General features: G+C 44.9%; 4 protein-coding genes across 4 annotated transcripts; 3 read left to right on the forward strand and 1 right to left on the reverse strand.

The window, feature by feature from the left end:
- The first annotated feature begins 318 nt into the window (after nt 1-318).
- Nucleotides 319-3,343, forward strand: LOC127781534 (superoxide dismutase [Cu-Zn], chloroplastic). Its single transcript, XM_052308499.1, has 8 exons — nt 319-651; nt 1,079-1,140; nt 1,270-1,309; nt 2,044-2,139; nt 2,248-2,279; nt 2,384-2,459; nt 2,540-2,593; nt 3,026-3,343. The coding sequence occupies exons 1-8, from the start codon at nt 402-404 to the stop codon at nt 3,049-3,051; spliced, it is 636 nt and encodes a 211-aa protein (XP_052164459.1). The 5' UTR covers nt 319-401; the 3' UTR covers nt 3,052-3,343.
- A 2,060-nt stretch (nt 3,344-5,403) lies between these two features.
- Nucleotides 5,404-6,603, forward strand: LOC127781533 (expansin-A32). Its single transcript, XM_052308498.1, has 2 exons — nt 5,404-5,967; nt 6,043-6,603. The coding sequence occupies exons 1-2, from the start codon at nt 5,471-5,473 to the stop codon at nt 6,353-6,355; spliced, it is 810 nt and encodes a 269-aa protein (XP_052164458.1). The 5' UTR covers nt 5,404-5,470; the 3' UTR covers nt 6,356-6,603.
- Nucleotides 6,604-9,014: 2,411 nt separating this feature from the next.
- LOC127781530 (malate dehydrogenase [NADP], chloroplastic) lies at nt 9,015-12,702 on the forward strand. The gene is made up of 14 exons (XM_052308494.1): nt 9,015-9,230; nt 9,344-9,449; nt 10,258-10,344; nt 10,443-10,527; nt 10,599-10,780; nt 11,010-11,080; nt 11,167-11,257; nt 11,339-11,413; nt 11,529-11,630; nt 11,713-11,835; nt 11,915-11,983; nt 12,082-12,150; nt 12,250-12,303; nt 12,407-12,702. The coding sequence occupies exons 1-14, from the start codon at nt 9,097-9,099 to the stop codon at nt 12,458-12,460; spliced, it is 1,302 nt and encodes a 433-aa protein (XP_052164454.1). The 5' UTR covers nt 9,015-9,096; the 3' UTR covers nt 12,461-12,702.
- A 214-nt stretch (nt 12,703-12,916) lies between these two features.
- Nucleotides 12,917-17,086, reverse strand: LOC127781527 (uncharacterized). The gene is made up of 5 exons (XM_052308489.1): nt 16,515-17,086; nt 15,798-16,013; nt 14,235-14,999; nt 14,022-14,148; nt 12,917-13,691 (listed from the first exon to the last, which is right to left on the reverse strand). The coding sequence occupies exons 1-5, from the start codon at nt 16,983-16,985 to the stop codon at nt 13,300-13,302; spliced, it is 1,971 nt and encodes a 656-aa protein (XP_052164449.1). The 5' UTR covers nt 16,986-17,086; the 3' UTR covers nt 12,917-13,299.
- Nucleotides 17,087-19,526: the final 2,440 nt, after the last annotated feature.

The raw sequence follows: 19,526 nt of genomic DNA on the forward strand, positions 1-19,526 counted from the left end.
ATCATGCAACCATGTAGCTCACACGCGCGCGAAAAAAAAAAAGAAGGAAGGGGGCACATCCTTTTAAACTAAAAATTCTCTTTTGTGTGCTGGAGGTGAAGATTTTAGAGATGTGTGTAGAATAAGGTGTCATTTTCCTCTGTGTGTTGTTGAGAATGTACTAAAATGCAGGGGCACACAACACATGGCACTTGGCAGGCACAGCCACAGCATCACCATCTATCTGCTCTGGATTGAGATACGAGGGGTGAGAGGCCATGGACGGCCAGGATTCATCCCAGTGGCTGATCTATCTAATCTATAGTAGCCATTAAAATAGCTAAGCTAAGCTAAACCTTATCATCGTCAGGTCAGGCACTTCACCAACCCTCTGCCTCCCTTCCGCCGCCCTCCGCCGCCGCATGCAAGCCATCCTCGCCGCTGCCATGGCCGCCCAGACCCTCTTGTTCTCCGCCACCGCCCCTCCCGCCTCCCTTTTCCAGTCCCCTTCCTCTGCCCGCCCTTTCCACTCGCTCCGCCTCGCCGCCGGCCCCGGGGGCGCCGCCGCTGCCAGGGCGCTCGTCGTCGCCGACGCCACCAAGAAGGCCGTCGCCGTGCTCAAGGGCACCTCCCAGGTTGAGGGAGTCGTCACCCTCACCCAGGATGACCAAGGTCACTACCCACCTGCTCTCCTTCTTTCTCTTGTAATTTTACTGCCCTCTACGACTACCAACTAGACTAGAAGCTTCATCGCCTAATTTAATTGGCCATCCACCCAAGGAGTTCCCCTCTTTCCTCAGGCTATTCGCAAGATTTTGTCTTTTTTTTTTAGTGCATAACTCGAGTTTTGCTCTGTACAAACAACTGAATTCTGTTTCAGTTATCAATTTGCAATGCATCTAGCTATAATTTATTAACTGTTACCACCTCAATTACATACATACGCAAGAATTTATTCACTTCAAAATTCACACACTAGAAACTACTAATATCTGACTTCCGGCTAAAATGTCAAGATATCAGCATCAGTGTACATAACTACATTCACATCCATCAAAAGGATCCCGATTTTGTCTCTCTAATTGCTTTTTTATATCAGGTCCTACAACAGTGAATGTCCGTGTGACGGGACTTACTCCTGGACTTCACGGCTTCCACCTCGTAAGTATTGTGCTTTAAATTGGCATTTACGCTTACTGCTTACATTCCTTCATTTTCATTTATGAACATTACTCTAATTACTTTTTGCATTATATTCATGTCTGCTTTATATTCATGTCTGTTTTGCAGCACGAGTTTGGCGATACTACGAATGGGTGCATATCAACAGGTTGATTGTTCATGGACTCGATTATGCCTGCATATGCCAACGTTCCATAATCCACCTGATAAATCAACATTTACCCTTCACCCTTATAAGCACCACCAAATTCCTATTTAGATTTTCTTTGAGATTGTGCCTATTTTTCAGCTTGCAAGTGTCACCTTTCCTCTGCAATGCTATTAGGGCACATGCTATCCTCGCAAATTTTGTTTTTGGCTTTTTTGAAAAAACTCAATACTGTGAAAAAAAAATTGCCGTCCAATTCACTAAGAGCACCCACAATGGTAAAGTAAGGTGCTCTCTATAAAACATGTACATCTCAGTAATAGACTAGATTAATAGTAAACCACCTCAATAGTATGTCTACATGGGTATATATAGCTCTCTAATCCATTGCCTCGTTTTTCTCTATAGACTATCTCCAGGATAGTAGATAGCTTTGCTCTCTCTCTTCATTTAATCTCTTCCAAGTAGGACAATATGCTGACATGGATCTATTGTAGAGAGCCTATAGATAACCATTGCGGGTGCCCTAAGACCTGTCTACTCAGGCCCTGTTTGGCTAATGGGACAGGGAAATCATTTCCCAACCACTAAAAGACATCTTTAAATCCTAACCATTCATTCTCACTCTTTCATTTAATCCTAACCCTTCATTCATTTCCAAATCTCAATCCCACCTCACATTTCCCATTATCCAAACACACCCTTACATTACATGGCAAAACTTTGTCTTGCAGGACCACATTTTAACCCAAACAATTTGACGCACGGTGCACCAGAAGATGAAGTCCGTCATGCGGGTGACCTGGGAAACATTGTTGCCAATGCTGAAGGTATAGCCTTCATGTAATCACTACGAATGCATTTTTGATGTTTCTCTCTAAAACAATCTTCTTGGCATACTTATTTTATGGTGTGTCTGTTTAATTGTTGTCATACAGGTGTAGCTGAGGCAACCATTGTTGATAAGCAGGTATAGTAAAAATGATCATACTTTTACCACTAGGAGAGTTGCTGCATTGCTGTTTTAAGTTACGAAACTCAGCTTACCTACTTTTGATGGTTTCTTCTAAATAGATTCCTCTGAGTGGCCCAAATTCTGTTGTTGGGAGAGCATTCGTTGTTCATGAGCTTGAAGATGATTTGGGGAAGGGTATGCCTAATTATATTGATGCTCAGCATTTTTTTTTCTACGAGTTTACACACACCTCATTTTTTATCCATCACTTTTAGGTGGCCATGAGCTTAGTCTCAGTACTGGAAATGCTGGTGGGCGACTTGCATGCGGTATGTTCTCTGAATCATATTTCTGTTCCATAAATGTTCTTGTAACGTTAATGTGGTACATAGGTGCACGCATGAATAAAATATTGGAACGAACATATCGTAGTAACGAACAATATTATAAACCTTGTATTTCAAAAAAATAAAAACGTCAAAACATGTTTTCTGGGGTACATTCCACTTGCTGGTGATTAGACATTGGATTAGTAGCGAATTCCTCACATGGTTATCCAAATAATAAGTTACTACAACTGTTATTCATGAAATGTTCATTTCGACTGTGAAGCGTTTGTAACTCTTCGGTCTTCACCTATAATGTAACCATTGGCTGGTGTTTGCTCTGTGAAATGTATGAAATGCAAACGCATCTGTTCTCTTTTTTTCTTTTAAGGAAGAAGTGTAACTGTTTCCAACACTAATATGTTTGTTGTGCAGGTGTTGTTGGGCTGACCCCGTTGTAGGTCGCTGCAAGTTGCAGCTGAAGTGTCAGTATCGCATCCATGTCACCCTTTTTGTCATCGTCGAGCCTGAGGCAGTCGTTCTTGTATCACATGGATTTTGCAACATGGATGCTTAATAGTATCTGTTGATCGTTCGTCTCACAGTAATAAAATTTAGTTGAGCAAATAAGTGTCGTCACATCCCCTGTTCTCCACCCTGTCAAACTATAAATTGTGAAACATGAGCTGTTCTGGGTATACAACGCATAAAAAAAACCATGTGTTATACATAACAGCCTTGTTGCTGGCTGTACTTTCGTGCTTCTGATCTAATCTTTGTGCTACACACTTTTTTTTTCCTTTGAGCTCCAGTACAATGTCATAAGCATGACATGGTCAGCATATCTCTATCTAAGCCATCCTTTTTTCCCCCGCGTCGCCTCCCCGCGAGGGCGGCACGGGCGGCGACAGCCCAAGCCGCCGCTGCAACCTACCACCCTCGCCTCTTGCCTCGCCGCCGCTCGAGCGAGGTGCCGGCAAAGCCAGCGTCTCGCCAGGACGGCGGCGGGGCTCGCAGCTCTCGCTCCTCCGGTTTCCGACGCGGGCAGACCCGAGGGCGGAGGTTGGCGGCGCCGTTTCCTGTAGCGGGCGGAGGCCATGGCGGCTCGCGGCGTTGGGCGGAGGAGGCGTCGCCGGCGGGGCAGAGGGAGTGGCGCACGGGAGAGGGAGCAGCGGCGGTTGGTAGAGATGGTGGCGGTGGAAGTGCCGCCAGATCCACGCCTGGATCTAGCGGGGAGGCGACCGGTGGTGGGGCCTGCTGGTGGCGGCGGCGACGGCGACGCCCAGTGGAGCAGAGGTGGGCGAGGTCCGACTCCATGACGGCCGGATCCGGCTGGACGACGACAGACGGCGGTGAGTGCATCCTTAGATGCGCGGCCGGCGTCGGGGTGAGCGGGCAACGGAGGCAGCGGCTGGCGGCGATGGTGCGACGGCGTGGAGGCCGGCGGCGGCGTCGTCGGGGCGGTTGCTGGCTGCTTAGTGGCGGATGGCGACAGCACAGCGGCGGTCTGTGGAGGCGGTGGCTGCCGTCGGTGGCAGCGGCGACGACGACCGTGACTATGGAGGCAGTGGTGACGTCGGCGGTGGGGAAGGAGTCGGGTGCGAGGTGAGGATGGCGACGGCGAGGTGGCTGGGCATTCGGCAGCAGCGGCTGCGGTGGTGGTGACCGCGACTGCGGTCACCGGAGGCATGACGGCCTCAGACGGCTAGCCGAGGGCGTGGGAGACGACTGCATCTGCTGGCGCGACATCGTTTGGTGGAGGGGTTGGAGACCGGCTTGGCGCAGAGAGGCGCAGCCGATGGCAGCGGAGGCCGGCTCGGCGCGAGAGACGCGGGCGGCGGAGATGGAGGCCGGCTGGGCGCGAGAGGCGCGGCCGATGGAGGGAGGCCGGATTGGCGCGAGAGGCGCGACCGGTAGTGGAGGAGACAACCTAGGTGTGTGGAGGAGCTGCCGGTGGGTGTGGCGCGGTCTTTGGCGCACAAAGACTGGCCGGCGAGGGACGCCGGTGCAGGGGTCCCACATGTCGGCAGAGCTTGTGTGGAGGTGGAGCATCAGTGCGTTAGCCGTGGATTCATAGGTGGTGAGCAGCAGGTGAAAACCCAGTCCGGCCTTGGTCGGACCGACAACGATGGTTCATTCCCCCTCCTGAGGGCGTTGTCGTGCTGTATCACCCCTCAAGGGTGATTGCCGGGCGAAAGCCCAGTCTTGCTCTTCTGAGCCCCGACGGACGGCGGTGGTGGTTTTCCGTCGCTTCTCTTCTTGAAGACGTCGTTTTGGCATCCCCTAGGGGGCGATCTCGTCTGTGTCCTTTTGTTGGTTTAAGTGGCGGTCGGTCACACTTAGTGGCGGCCGGTGCGGTGTTAGCCTTCTCCTGGGTTTGTGTGTTGGCGATGTCGGTGTGTGGGTGGTGGTATTTTTTTTTTCCTTTTTCCTGGTTACGACCATCCAGGGTTGTAATCTTGTAATTTTTTTCCTGCTCTATCGATAGAACTTCGCACCGTCTCGTGCGAGTCGTTCAAAAAAAAAACATGGTCAGCATATGCAGTTTGAAGCATGCTAAAAGGTTGCTACTATATACAGGTGAGGTCAGTCGTTGATAAATGAAAACAAAGAGCAGTTTCTTTGGTTATTCTTGGATGGTCATCCTCCAATTGCTCCAGGCCTGTCGTTAATATATACCTGAATAACAGCAACAAACTCAAGCTCTAAAATTGGGCTGACTAATTATGCAAGCAAGCATGCAAGCAGCTGGTCGATCTCACGTACTAGTATTTAAGCGCATCATGTGAAGCACAATGTTTCGGAAATCTAATCCCCCGCAGCTACTAATTACTACTAACTGTTAAAAGTAGCCGCCGGTTAATATTCGATCGATCGATCATGTGGTGTACGTGGGCGTTGGGGCGGGTGGTGTTGGCGGTGGTGTTCCTGGTTGCGTTGGCTGCCGGCGATGCAGCGCCGCCCAAGGTTCACCGGAACCACGGCAAGTTCACGGCGGGGCCATGGAAGCAGGCGCACGCGACGTTCTACGGCGGGCGCGACGGGTCCGGCACGCTGGACGGCGCGTGCGGGTACAAGGACACGTCCAAGGAAGGCTACGGCGTGCAGACGGTGGCGGTGAGCACGCCGCTGTTCGGCGCCGGCGCCGGCTGCGGCGCCTGCTACGAGGTCAAGTGCGTGGACAGCCCCGACGGTTGCAAGGTCGGCGCCGCCCCCTTGGTCGTCACCGCCACCAACCTCTGCCCCCCCAACCCCGGCCAGTCCAACGACAACGGCGGCTGGTGCAACCCGCCGCGCGAGCACTTTGACCTCTCCATGCCGGCCTTTCTGCAGATCGCGCAGGAGAAGGCCGGCATCGTGCCCATCTCATACAGACGGTACGGTCAATTAGTGATATATATGTTGTTCGTCTTTTCTCATCAGCTTAAGCTAATATATTATATGGAATGTAGGGTGCCGTGTGTGAAGGTGGGTGGGATCAGGTACACGATAACCGGGAACCCGTACTTCAACCTGGTGATGGTGTCGAACGTGGGCGGGGCGGGTGACGTGGCAGGGCTATCGGTGAAGGGGAACAAGAGGGTGAAGTGGACTCCGCTGAAGCGCAACTGGGGGCAGGAGTGGCAGACGTCGGAGGTCCTCACCGGAGAGTCGCTGACGTTCAGGGTGATGACCGGCGACCACCGCAAGGCCACCTCCTGGCACGTCCTCCCCCCCGACTGGCAGTTCGGCGTCACCTACCAGGCTACCAAGAACTTCAACTAATTCTTATCAATCATGCCAACCCAACAGCAAAATATGAAGGCTCTCTTACATGCATGAATGCTGACTACTGCAAATCTGGATCGAACGGTTGATGATCATACTAGCTACAAATGTATATATGTGTTAACGAGGTGAAAGGAAAGCGAAGAAATTTAATTTGTGCATGAAAATAAAAAGGATCTGTTTCATACAAATCGGCAGTTGAGAGCATGCCTCCGTCTCTATCTGCAAATTAAGCAATTAATTAAGGGCATGCAGTTTCACTAGCTAGGGGAATGCATGGCTTGCGCCTTAGTGCCTGAACTGGGCTGCGCATTTCATGCAGCAGCACTAATTAACAACCAAGGGCCGGTGTCACGAATCAATACGGAGCCTTCATTGTTTCAGATTAACAACGAACATAAGACGATCTGCCGCTTGAGCAAATGCATTGCTGCTTGCTACGAAATTTGATCTCCACGACGGGAAATGGCCGCCGCCGCTCTGATTTGCAGACAGAGACAGCCACCGCTGGTTGAGCTTCCTCTTTGCCCTCACGCCGCCGCGCGCTGCTTCTTCGTGGCCAGCCTCTGCTCTGCCCCCGCCTGCCGCATCAACGGAGGTACGTACACACTGCTGCGCAGCTGTTCCAATTCTACTCAATCTTTACTTACTACTCTTGTTTTAAGTAATAAAATTCATTCTAGCCTTTTGATTCGAAGAAGCTATAACCCATTATTACAGAACTTGTACTTCAAACGACTACAAATTACATATCATAGCATTTTAGATAATGGAAATAGATTACATCTCCGGCTTCTGTCAAAAGACACACAACCATAAGTTTGTTAAAGAAAAAGTAAAGATAAAAATAAATCAAAATGAGAAATAAAGTGATGGAACAAATTTCCAACTCCCCTTTATTATTGAGTAGCGATAAACCACATAGATTTTTTAGTCAGCAATTCTAATAGAATTACGCCATCCATAATGCAATAAGAGATCCTTAGATTACATATCATAGTTTGGTAAATTAATTGAATCACCATCCTAAAGACATAGAGAACATAATACTTCCTCCGTCCCAAAATATAAGAACCTAGGACCGGATGTGGCATTTTCTAGTACTACGAATCTGGACATGCAAGATGCCACATCCAGTCCTATGTTCTTATATTTTGGGATGGGGGGACTACATACTTAATGAAAACCATGCTTGTTGCATGTAATCCTTGTTTACTCCCCGAAATCAGCGCCAATCGAAACTCTCGCACATCGCCACCGACAACATCAAACCGAAGCGAAAGGTATCATGTAACTACATTGCAAATCAGTTGCTCGTCCAAGTGTAGTCGCAAAATGCGAGGAACAAACAATAGGGACCATCAACTGGCTATGAGCGAAATAGGATCCCATCCACGACATCTACTACACAAAGAAGGTTCTCCGAAGAGAAGCCCCCCGGAGGATGCGACGTGATTCGTCGCTAGTCATCCAAAAGTCGGAGAAATATTTTCACCTGGAGATTAGCGTGGAGAAAGAGAATAAATACCACAACAGCGCCTTCAAGAAGGGAAATGACATCTAAGGATGTTACCATCGTCATATTTGGCTAACGGTAGGGAAAAGCTTTCGCCGGCGATTCCTGCCCACTCCACATCCACAACCAGCTCATACATGAAGAAATCTTGTAGGAGCACCACGTTGTTTCCACCAATAATTGCCAGGATCTCCTCATCGTCACGCCACATTTGTTGTGGCACCCGGAGGGAGCTGAGAGGAGGCAGACATAGGCAACAAAAGAACAGGTGAATCTCTATCCCATCGTGAACGAGAGCTGCTGTCGGTGGCCACATGTCACCACCACATGACCAGCGTTGCAACACTCCTCACGCCACAGCTCATGAAATCACACTACCCAAGCCATCATGCACGAGCCTTGCTGCTGCCTGGATCCATGGCGTTGCCGATGGATCCGGCCTTTTTGCCATGAATCGAAGCATCGCCAGGCTCAAACAATCGTTGCCATCAGACCACCACATGAGGCTATTGCTGAGGAGGGCGTCGCCTAACATAGATGCCGTCACATCCGTCGTCTTGAAGGGGGTGAAGATGGCCCTGTCACCCCCATCCTAACGCTCACGCGGGCTTCTTATGGCATGCTTAGGTGGGGCGGTGAGTTGGAGAAGAGGGGGAAGATAGGGTGGCAACACTAGGCTTTGATCGAAATTAGGGAGGTGGGAAGACATGGATGTTGGCGCTAGATATTGGTAAAAAATAAATCTTAATTTACCAGTATGCTAGTAGGAATTGAAATTGGGTACGAGAAAATGAAATTACTCTTGCATATATACATATTATTAGTAGTAGAAAATTTGGCAAAGTCGAATAATTTGTAGCCGAGAAAATAAAGTGATTGAGAAGGAAAGAAAGAGCCAAGAAGAATAAAAAGGGAAAAGAAACAGAACAAGCATAAGATGGCGAGTGAGGAGGTGGACGCTGGTGATCACTGAATCACAGATACTACGTTTATATTTCATTGTTAATAGTAATAAATCGATGGATCTTCTCTGGACTCTGCTGGCGGAGTACAAGTGTAGTACGCTGCGAAGTCCAGGCATCGGATGGTGGATAAGTAAGGTGGAAAACTAACAAGTATAAAGGCTTCGTAATCCGAATCTCTCCCTCGTGCTAATAACCTCCTCCACTCGATCACCTCCTCTTCCCCGCCAAGCTCAGCCTGCCTATCCACTCCCACTCCCATGGCGGCAATCGATCTCTCCTCCCCCGCAAGATCATCGCCGGCGCCTCTCTCCCCGCGCCGCGGCTCCCTGCACCTCCTCCTCCGACGCCCGCGCCGACCCACCCTCCGCTGCTCCCTCGACGCCGCGCCAAAGTCAGTATACTCAATTCTTCTTGCTCATCGATCACCAATCCTTCTCGCTCAAACCCCCCCCCCCCCCCCCCCCCAAGCTCTTCTCTTCCTAACTCTTGCCTCTGCACCCGCAGGCAGGCTCAGGCTCAGGGCCCGCCCGCGGCGGTCGCGGCGGAGGAGGCGCCCACCGCGCGCAAGGAGTGCTATGGCGTCTTCTGCACCACCTACGACCTCAGGGCGGTGAGCCTCCCTCCCTCCCTCCCACCATCTGTTTGTTGAAATGTTCCCCCCTGCTATGCCTCCCTTTCTTTGGTTGGTACCAGTACCACACCCCAAGATTTCCCCTCCAAGCCTGCCTTCTTGTTGCTGTGCAGACTGTGATGTTGCATCCGTATTCCTTTTATTTTCATCATCTCTCTCAACTTGGAGTTCCATCACTCCACGTATACGAAGAACCATGTATTTGTGTTTCGTGTCAACTGCCCGTCAATTTCATTCCACCTGAAAGATCAAGCTTTTCACGCACAGGAAAAAAAATAAATAAAAAGATCAAGCTTTTTTGGCGCCTATGCACTTTCATACAAAGCCAACTCTAGGATCAAACACCGGCGGAAAAAAAAATGGACACTACACTACACCTACCACTGACCTCTTATTCTGTGATTATATTTGTAATAACTTGTAAAACATTACCCCTCAATCTTAATAAGATTTATTTGGTCTTCTCTTTGGCCGACCTGCCTAAAAAAATTATGTGATGATATTCTCTGATAGGCCGATAGCTGTAAACGTGCTTTTCTGCTTTCACCGAAAACAGAACCTAGGAATGTCCTTTACCCAAACAACTTTGTCATCAGGTCTTACCATAGTCCATACTGATATGGAGTACAATACAGTAAAAGTGTAAAATCGTCTTGACATGAGCCGGTTCTTCTGACCCAAGTTCCCTGAACTGGGGGCACCAGTCAATTCCTCACTAATTCATTTCGATGCACTACTGCCTGTTTTACTAATCTGTTTATTGTCTGTCCTGTTGAATGGAACGCAGGATGAGAAGACAAAGTCCTGGAAGAGCTTAGTGAATGTTGCTGTGTCGGGTGCAGCAGGGATGATATCAAATCATCTGCTTTTCAAAGTAAGTGCCTTACTGAAATGCGTAGGCTGGAAAGTTCCACAGATGAAGCAAATTTCCTATAGCAATGCTGACCATTTCTTTATTGTGAACGTTTGCAGCTTGCCTCTGGTGAGGTTTTTGGACCGGACCAACCAATAGCACTTAAGTTGTTGGGCTCTGAAAGATCAATACAAGCACTTGAAGGTAGATTCATTCTTCTTCATTCGGCCTTTAGATTTCAGAGGGAACATCATTTGCTAAATTTGCAACATTAGGTGTGGCTATGGAATTGGAGGATTCACTGTATCCATTGCTAAGGGAAGTCAGCATTGGTATAGACCCTTATGTAGTCTTCGAAGATGCAGAATGGGCTCTTCTTATTGGGGCTAAGCCCAGAGGTCCTGGAATGGAGCGATCTGCCTTACTAGATATCAACGGTCAAATCTTTGCTGAACAGGTCTTCTTTTGCTTTGCTTTCCTCATTTCTTGTGGAACACACCATTGTAAACTGTGAGCAAACCTCAAAAAAGGGAAAGACCTGCCAGGAGGCACTATAAAATTTCCATCCTCTGACTAACTATAGGATTCATTTGCATATATAGAACGTGCTAGAAACCTCTACTAGCAATTTGCTAGTAGCAAATAAGTTTTATCTTTATTATGCTCTAAAATTCTGATTGTATCAGGGGAAAGCACTTAACTCTGTGGCATCTCGGAATGTGAAGGTCATAGTTGTCGGGAACCCCTGTAACACTAAGTATGGAAATTTTTTATGTTTTCTAAGTGTGTCATTATTTTATACTATTATCATGTTTGAATTAAGTTTTTTTTAAACTTTTGTAGTGCATTGATTTGCTTAAAGAATGCTCCCAACATACCAGCAAAAAACTTTCATGCATTGACGAGGTTGGATGAAAATAGAGCCAAGTGCCAGGTACTTGACGTTAAATCGTAGTATTTGTGATATATTTTTGTGGTTTTATTTCAAACAAATAATTGGACTTGTTTTTTGTAGCTGGCACTAAAAGCAGGTGTATTTTATGACAAAGTATCAAATATGACTATTTGGGGGAACCACTCAACAACTCAGGTGAAGATATGATTAGATATTACTGGCTTTCTATTGTAATACTTCCGATTATTGTACCTTTCTGTGGTATCGGTACTTTTGTTTATTCTTATTACTGATGATTTGCTCTGAGTAGGTTCCTGATTTTTTGAATGCTAAAATTAACGGGAGACCAGTGAAAGAAGTCATTAAAGACACAAAGTGGTTAGAAGATGAATTCACCAAAACAGTTCAAAAGGTAAGCCCGGAGTGTATGCCCTACATCAATTTATAACTGAATTGATGTTTACTTTGTTCGCTTCATTCCTATGTTTCAACAGCGTGGAGGAGTACTCATACAAAAATGGGGCAGATCTTCAGCTGCATCAACCGCCGTTTCCATCGTGGATGCTATTAGGTCCCTTGTAAATCCTACCCCAGAAGGCGATTGGTTCTCTACTGGGGTAAAATTCGAGACTTTTGGTTGCTAATTGTTTCTTTAATATTGTTATGGCTCTCACCAAAAGCAATGGTAAAACATAGGTTTATACGACTGGAAATCCTTATGGCATAGCAGAGGACATCGTGTTCAGTATGCCATGCAGGTCAAAGGTGTGTTTTCGTATTCACATTCTCCCTGCTTTTTCTTCCTGAGGATCAGTCGATCGCCATTGTGAATTTGTGATAAGCAAATTACGTGCTTCATACAGGGTGATGGTGACTACGAACTAGTTAAAGATGTGGCAATGGACGATTTCCTCTGGGAACGGATAAAAAAGGTTTGATCTATAGGCGTCGATGTTTTGTACAATATTCTGCTAGAATTGCAAGCAGCATACAGGTTTTTGAAGTTATCAACCTTATTATAATTCTTTCAGAGTGAAGCTGAACTGCTCGCCGAGAAAAGATGCGTTGCCCATCTTACTGGAGAGGTAAGTAAAGTGGTCATGAAAAATAATTAGCTCAGTAAGACAACAGGAAAACCAAACTCTACTGAACGAGTGACTGACTGCGTCTGTTTTTGCCATGATGCAGGGCAATGCATTTTGTGATCTTCCCGGAGACACCATGCTTCCAGGAGAAATGTAGAATCATTGTTGCGGTAACCCTGGCTTGTGTTATTTCACAGGGGTTTTCGACGGAAACACACACACACACAAACTACTAGTAGCTGAGAGAAACAACTGCTTGCAGATTACTTGCAGCAGTTATTTATACGTATGTATAATAAGTATTTATTTAATAAGGATGCCACAGAAATTTCAACTATGTTGCCGAGTTTGCACACTAGAATACAATCAACCAAATGCAATGCGGCTGATCGTATAGCATATACTTCTGGATTTTCCCAGTTTTGCAAAGGAAAAGATCCTCGAGTTTTATTCCAGGCAAGAGCATAAGTAAACACACAAATATATAGCGACAAGGACTTTCTTCAGTAACAGAATTTACCACCAGATGCCTGCGACCGACAAATACAACACAGCGTTTTCTACATAGTAATCTTTCCTTCTCATTCAAAAACCTGCAACACCGCAACAGTCATAAGGGCAAATGCATCCTCGTTCAATTCATTGCAGATTTGGGGAATATTTACAGCACTCTGCAGTTTGCACTAGCACCGCCCATGCCAACCAGAAACATGAATATGAATAGTAGCACCATCATGAACTGATAATAATCAATTCGCGCTTACTACTACGAATAGCACCTGAGGAATTCATACATACACTACTAGCTCTCTCGAGCTGCAAAACGGTACTGCTAGTGCTATAGTTAAACAGCCTCAGCCCTTGTTCAACACATGGAGGTCATGTAATGTCATGCAATGCAATACATTAAGCCAGCAGCAGGAGGTCCCTAGTTTGCCTCAAATACAGATAGGATTACCTAACGTCATGTTCTTAACGTCTCCAATACCGGCAGGCCTACTTGCCATAGATGCACATGCCCACCTCGTAGCTCACCAAGAGCATTATTGCTGAAAAGAAGAAGAGGCAGAAGCCACCACGCAGTACTGCGGTTATTGTGTTGCAGCCAAAGTGTACACGGGTATCAGGCTCAAAACCTGCCGAGAAGAGCAGCTCCATGCCTTCATCCTTCTCAAGGGACCACTTATCTTGAGAAGCAGGAGTTAAACTTCCTATGCTGATTACTTCAGCAGAGACACGGATAGTGTTGTGATGAGCTCCAGAAATAGGAGCCAAGGATTTGCGAAGGCTAGCTGGGAACTCTGCTGCTGCAAAAGCAGGGGGAGCAGAGATTGAATCCAGTATCTTTACAAAACGCTTCCCGATCAGACTACTCTTGGTCTGGGAATCTGTGGAATATAGTACAAACACTTGTCAATAATGTTCAATTACAGGTACAAGTTAATGGCCAGGCAATGAGAAATCACATGCCAATTGTGTGTAACACTGCACTGATTGAGCAAGATAAGAGTGTCTCCACAAAAATGATCTAGTAATACTTAAATCTTGCTCAATCAGGACAAGTAAATACAACAATGAACAATTCCTCATTGCAAAAAAAAAAAGATTAATTATTAGTGGCCCAAAAAGTGCTGAGAATGCTCTTTTTCCATGATGGATCAGCACTAAAGAGCAGGAAATAATAATTGACCTATGGTACTTCTCCATAGTAATATTACCTGGTAAAACAACATAATTTAACTGACTACCCGCTTCAGGTAACCTAGCAGATGATGGGGCACCAACTACAAAATTAGGTTCTAAAACCTTTTGAGTTGGACTATATGTATAGGTTGTATTGTTGACCTGTAAAAGTAGAAAATTATGGGTGATCTCCAGTAAACACATCAATGGCGTGCACAAAATGCAACTCTTGATGCAAATGACTGTACCTCTTGAGTAAGGACTGGCCCACTAAAAGCATGGGAACTGCTACCAGCTGATGGCTGTACTGAGCTCAGAAGATCATTAAACAAGTTATCATCCATCGCATCATAGTACGGCATACCATCGTCCACCATGTCAATACCAGATAGATTGGTCGATGGGGAGCCAAGAAATCCATTGAGCTGTCTAAAACCATCATCACACATTGAAGAATCAAAGGGTGCATCATAGAACATTAGACAATCTTCCTCTGGCTTAGCTAAATTTGTTATAGATGAATGTGGGGGATCAGAGATAGTTGAACCCATATGAGAGTCTTCTTGCAGTGACTGTAACAACTGTTCCAATTCTTCTGGCTGGAATATCTGTTCACCAGCTAAGGGAGAAAATTCATTGCTAGCCCCATTCACAGCCTCCATGGAATCAGTTGATTTCCAGGGCCAACCATCAGAAGGCCAGATGGTGGACTCATTGGCTAAAGGATTCTCCAAATCTGCAATATCTGCAAAATCCTTCAGTTCTAGGAATCCATCATTGGGGCTAGATATATTAAAAAGGTCTCCAGCATTGGCACTAGAAAACATATTTTCATTAAGCACTAGGCCGTTTTGCTCCACAGGCTCAACATGGTGAAGAAAGTTAGACCCAAGGTTTTGGTCACTTAAAATGTCCCCTGAATTTCCATCCACGTCTTCAGAATGGTTGCTGTTGTTTGAATTGTCAGAAACTGGCAAGGCAATGGTACCATTCTCATTTTGATCAACCAAGTTCTGAAAAAGAAAAGGAAATGACAGCATATTAGAACAATCGGCACAGAGGCAGATATATACTGGATAAAGAAACTGATAAACTGAGACATGAAAAAACAAAAATCACCTGCAGAACAAAACTCATACAAAAAAGGAAGTCTTGTGTGGACGAACAATACGCTCCTCTTTTACTAGAGAAAATAGGTTCATTTTACCAAGACCAATTTGTTGAACAAGTTATAACAATATATGTTTCAGGGGTCTCAGAAGTTGGTGATATACAATGAAGACATAGATAGGCAGCACAAAAAATCCAACCTTTTAATGCTCATAGACATGGATACTATGATATCATGACTCTTGTGGGTCGTGATCTCATATTACTTGCTACCTAGTCCTGAGAGATATGAAGATGTACATCAAAAGTGAATACATGTCAGCATCCACAGTACATAGCACGGCATACAAATTCATCATTACAGGTTGTCTAAAGGGCAATGCTGAAGAAAATCCAGCGTTCCTTTTCTGAGAGAGATAGATGGTTAATCAATGTATACGATCATAAACACAACATACCACAAAAGGCCATGTTCAATAAAAAAATAACTTAATCGTACAAAAGGCGCCATCAACAATTACTATTTGACAGTTTGGTAGGAAAAATGTCAAGTATTGATATGGAAGAATGACTGGAATAAACTACACATATAGAAGCAGTCCTGAAATTGATTGGTATGCATTTCAGCATCTGATGTTAAAAGGTGCTAGATTTGTACTAGAACGGTGAGAAAACAGAAAGCGTGCGATTTGAAACTGTACCTGAACGAGGTCACTCATCTGGAGATAGCCCTTCTCCATAGCACCAGAAATTTCCTTTTCCTGGTCATCAGAGTTGTCCTTCTCCTCCACCGGTAGCAAACCAACATCCTCGTCATCCTCCTCCCACTCCTCCTCAACAAAAGGAGCTCCGTACTGAGCCCCGTTCTGTGGACCTGGGCCGGCTTTCTGGAAGATACGGCACACGACGAATGAATCCTGTACACATATAGGTCTCAAAATCAGCATCATGGCATCGCATTATCAGCAGCAGAATAATCAACAAATTGAGGCCGTAGCGGCAGTAAACATGCCTACGTACTAGTAGTAATCTAGCAATCAGGCAGGAGCGCTGTTGGGGACGGGCAAATCAGTGCTAGCAGTTCAGTGAGTTATCAAACACTTTGTTTTGTTTCCCCGAAACAGTGTAGGGGGAAACATATTTTTTTAAAAAAAAATATCTAAGAGAGACCATAGCTAGCAAAATCATGGATTTAATAACTCGAGCACCAATTCGTTAATATACATAGTGCGAGAAAGAAAACTGTAATCTGAAACATGGGTAATCAATCAAACAATCATTGATGGGCAGGTAAGGGTAAGATAGAAAGAGAAATGGAGGGATACATATGGCGAGAAATAGAAATATAATCTGAAACATGGGTCAATCTGATACATGAGCAGGTAAGGTAAGGGTAAGATAGGAAGGGAGGGGGGGACCTGTGGTGGGATGGTGGTTTGGCCGTCGAGGCGGTACTCGTGCATGACCCAGTTGGTGCGCTCGCCCTTGGGGGCGCGGCCGGCGTGGAAGACGAGGGTCTTCTTCATGCCGACGGTGGTGGGGCCGTTGCGGACCTCCCTGTCCTTGCCGGTGGTCTTCCAGTAGCCGCCGGCGGTGGCGCGGTTGGTGCGGGCGCGGTTGGCGTGCTTGCGGTCGAGGCGGCTGAAGAAGTACCACTGGGAGTCGCGGCTGCGGAGGCGGGAGCGGGCGGGGAGGTCCCATGGCTCCACCTTGTACAGGTCCACCTCCGCGATGGCGTCCACCTTGAGCGGCCGCCCATGGACCTTCCGCTTCAGGTAGTAGGACACCAGCTCCTCATCCGTCGGGTGGAACCGGAATCCCGGTGCGAGGGAGGTGGCCTCGGCCGCCGCCGGGGGAGCGGAGGAGGACGACGAGGAGGGGTGGCTCATGTGCCCTAGATTGGGATTGGGGTTGCGATTTGGGGAAAGTTTGCCTTCCCCCTTGGTTTTTGGGGAAGAAACGAAACGCAGCAAGGAAGGAGATGAGGATGGCTTGGGCTATAAGAAAGGACGGGGGCCTTTTCGGAATCCCACTCGCTATTCCTTTCTTCCTTGGAAACTCTTCTTCTTGCACTTTCCCTCCTCACCCCCTACATTTTCCCCCTTTTCCGTTTCACTATCGTGTCCAGGTCCATTCCCAACTTTTAGACTCTACTCCCATCATGGATTACCGTACGATGATTAATTATATTAGTTAAAAATTTAAAAAATAAATTAATATAATTTTTAAAGCCACTTTCTTATATAATTCTTTTTAGAAAAATATAATGTTTAAATTTTGAGAAACATACATGCGGAAAATAAGATAGTAGAAGTTGAGAAAGTATATTGTCAAACGAAGTCTTAGTAGTTTGTTTGTTACTAATATAGAGATGGACGCACACACAAGGTAATTTTCCAAGTCAACTTTTTCTTGCTTGATGCGGTGCAAATCTCTGGCCGTGTTTAGATTTTAACTTTTTTCTTCAAACTTTTAACTTTTCCATCACATCAAATGTTTAGACACATGTATGGAGCATCAAATGTGGACGAAAAAAACCAATTGCACAGTCCAACTGTAAATTGCGAGACGAATCTTTTGAGTCTAATTACGCCATGATTTCACAATGTGGTGCTACAGTAAACATTTACTAATGACGGATTAATTAGGCTTAATAGATTCGTTTCACAGTTTATAGGCGGAATCTGTAATTTGTTTTGTTATTAGTCTACGTTTAATACTTTAAATATGTGTCCATATACTTAAAAAAAATTGGTAGACGAACTAAACACAGCCTTTGTTTCAGCATAACAAAACGTCTGAGCTGAAAGCCTTGACAGTCAAATTGCAAACTGTGGTGGCAACCCTGAGATCTTCCAGGACAGGAGCAGGGTGATCTAGCTAGTTTCGGGATGTTGTTTTGCTCAACTTATCAGTGAAGTATATAGGTTAGCTAGTTTCTCTGTTCTTTGTCCATGCTATAGTTGATCTGTTATCGTTGAGTTGTGCTCCCGCGTGGCGCCTTCTGGTCTGGTATGACCAAGGCGTCTTTACACCCCCTAACCTTGTTAACCCCCAACAGAACCTGCCATGATGTTTTTCTATTAAAAAAACCGAGTCATATGATTTTTTTTAAAAAAATAATTTATCCATATAATCAAGTAACTAATTCATTCAATAATCTAAATCAAACGAGACCTCAAAATGTATATAATCGAGATAACATTTTCATTCAGGTGCATTGTGATGTTTGATCACATAAAAAGTACAGTATATATATATAGAAACTAGACTAAAATATTGGTGATATGAACCTTATGGCAATATACTTATATGTGTATGGAGGGACAGGACATATACTATATGTCTGTTTCATGTGTCGTAGGAACAATGGAACACGCGTCTCTCTCTCTCTCTCTCTCTCTCTCTATATATATATATATATATATATATATATATATATATATATATAGAGAGAGAGTAAATTTGTTTGGTGCTCCATGGTGCCTGGGCTCCATGATTCAAATTGAGTATATACTCAATTCAAATGAGTTTGAAATTTTTTCAAATGTTTAGGTATTAACATTAACTACTTTACTAACTAGTTCAAAACAAGTTCGAACTAAATTTAAACATGTTTTTATTAGAATCTGATTCTAGGTATATAACTTCCAAACATATAATTAGTTAGGTATGTAATATTGGATTGTGAAATAAAGTTAAATTTCAGTTGTTTTGTTGCTAGGTATTGGTATGAATCGAATACTTATAACTAGGTATATACTCACAATTTGAAAATTTTGAAAAAATTGGGCGAATTTGTGTATTTCATACCATGGTGCCCGGGCACCATGGTGCCCCATATGAGTGTCATATATATATATATATATATATATATATATATATATATATATATATATATATATATATATATATATATATAGGTAAATTAACTGGTGTTACATGGAGTATGGGCTCCAAGATTCAAATTGAGTATATATCCAATTTGAATGAGTATGATTTTTTTTAAATGTTTAGATATGAACATTAACTTCTTTACTAACAAGTTCAAACAAGTTTGAACTTTTTTTTTTGTTAGATTTTGGTTCTAGGTATATAACATCCAAACATATAATTCGTTAGGTATGTAATAATGAATTGTGAAATAAAGTTGAGTTTGAGTTGTTTTGTTGTTAGGTATTTGTATGAATCAAATTTATATACCTAGATATCTACTTACAATTTGTGAGAATTTGTGTGTTTTATACCTTGGAGCCCGGGCACCATGGAGTCCCATATGGGCATCCTATATATGTATAATTAGCTTAGTATTAAGCGGTGAGATTAATATATATATTAAGCACGCGGCTATAGGTACGTAGTTTGCAAATGGAGTGTTGTTCAAGGTGCAATTTGGAAAATATATCTAATTTGGCAATTTTTTCGAGGCC

Source organism: Oryza glaberrima, chromosome 8 (assembly GCF_000147395.1).
Source record: "Oryza glaberrima chromosome 8, OglaRS2, whole genome shotgun sequence".
Classification (NCBI taxonomy): Eukaryota; Viridiplantae; Streptophyta; class Magnoliopsida; order Poales; family Poaceae; genus Oryza; species Oryza glaberrima.

Coding starts and splice junctions, on each gene's coding strand:
- LOC127781534 (XM_052308499.1), top strand. CDS start 402: ATGCAAGCCATCCTCGCCGCTGCCATGGCCGCCCAGACCCTCTTGTTC. Junction 652..1,078: donor CCTCACCCAGGATGACCAAG/GTCACTACCCAC, acceptor TTTTTATATCAG/GTCCTACAACAGTGAATGTC. Junction 2,140..2,247: donor CATTGTTGCCAATGCTGAAG/GTATAGCCTTCA, acceptor GTTGTCATACAG/GTGTAGCTGAGGCAACCATT.
- LOC127781533 (XM_052308498.1), top strand. CDS start 5,471: ATGTGGTGTACGTGGGCGTTGGGGCGGGTGGTGTTGGCGGTGGTGTTC. Junction 5,968..6,042: donor GTGCCCATCTCATACAGACG/GTACGGTCAATT, acceptor TATGGAATGTAG/GGTGCCGTGTGTGAAGGTGG.
- LOC127781527 (XM_052308489.1), bottom strand. CDS start 16,985: ATGAGCCACCCCTCCTCGTCGTCCTCCTCCGCTCCCCCGGCGGCGGCC. Junction 15,000..15,797: donor AGATGAGTGACCTCGTTCAG/GTACAGTTTCAA, acceptor TTTCTTTTTCAG/AACTTGGTTGATCAAAATGA. Junction 14,149..14,234: donor GGCCAGTCCTTACTCAAGAG/GTACAGTCATTT, acceptor CTACTTTTACAG/GTCAACAATACAACCTATAC.
- LOC127781530 (XM_052308494.1), top strand. CDS start 9,097: ATGGCGGCAATCGATCTCTCCTCCCCCGCAAGATCATCGCCGGCGCCT. Junction 9,450..10,257: donor CCACCTACGACCTCAGGGCG/GTGAGCCTCCCT, acceptor AATGGAACGCAG/GATGAGAAGACAAAGTCCTG. Junction 11,414..11,528: donor GGAACCACTCAACAACTCAG/GTGAAGATATGA, acceptor TGCTCTGAGTAG/GTTCCTGATTTTTTGAATGC.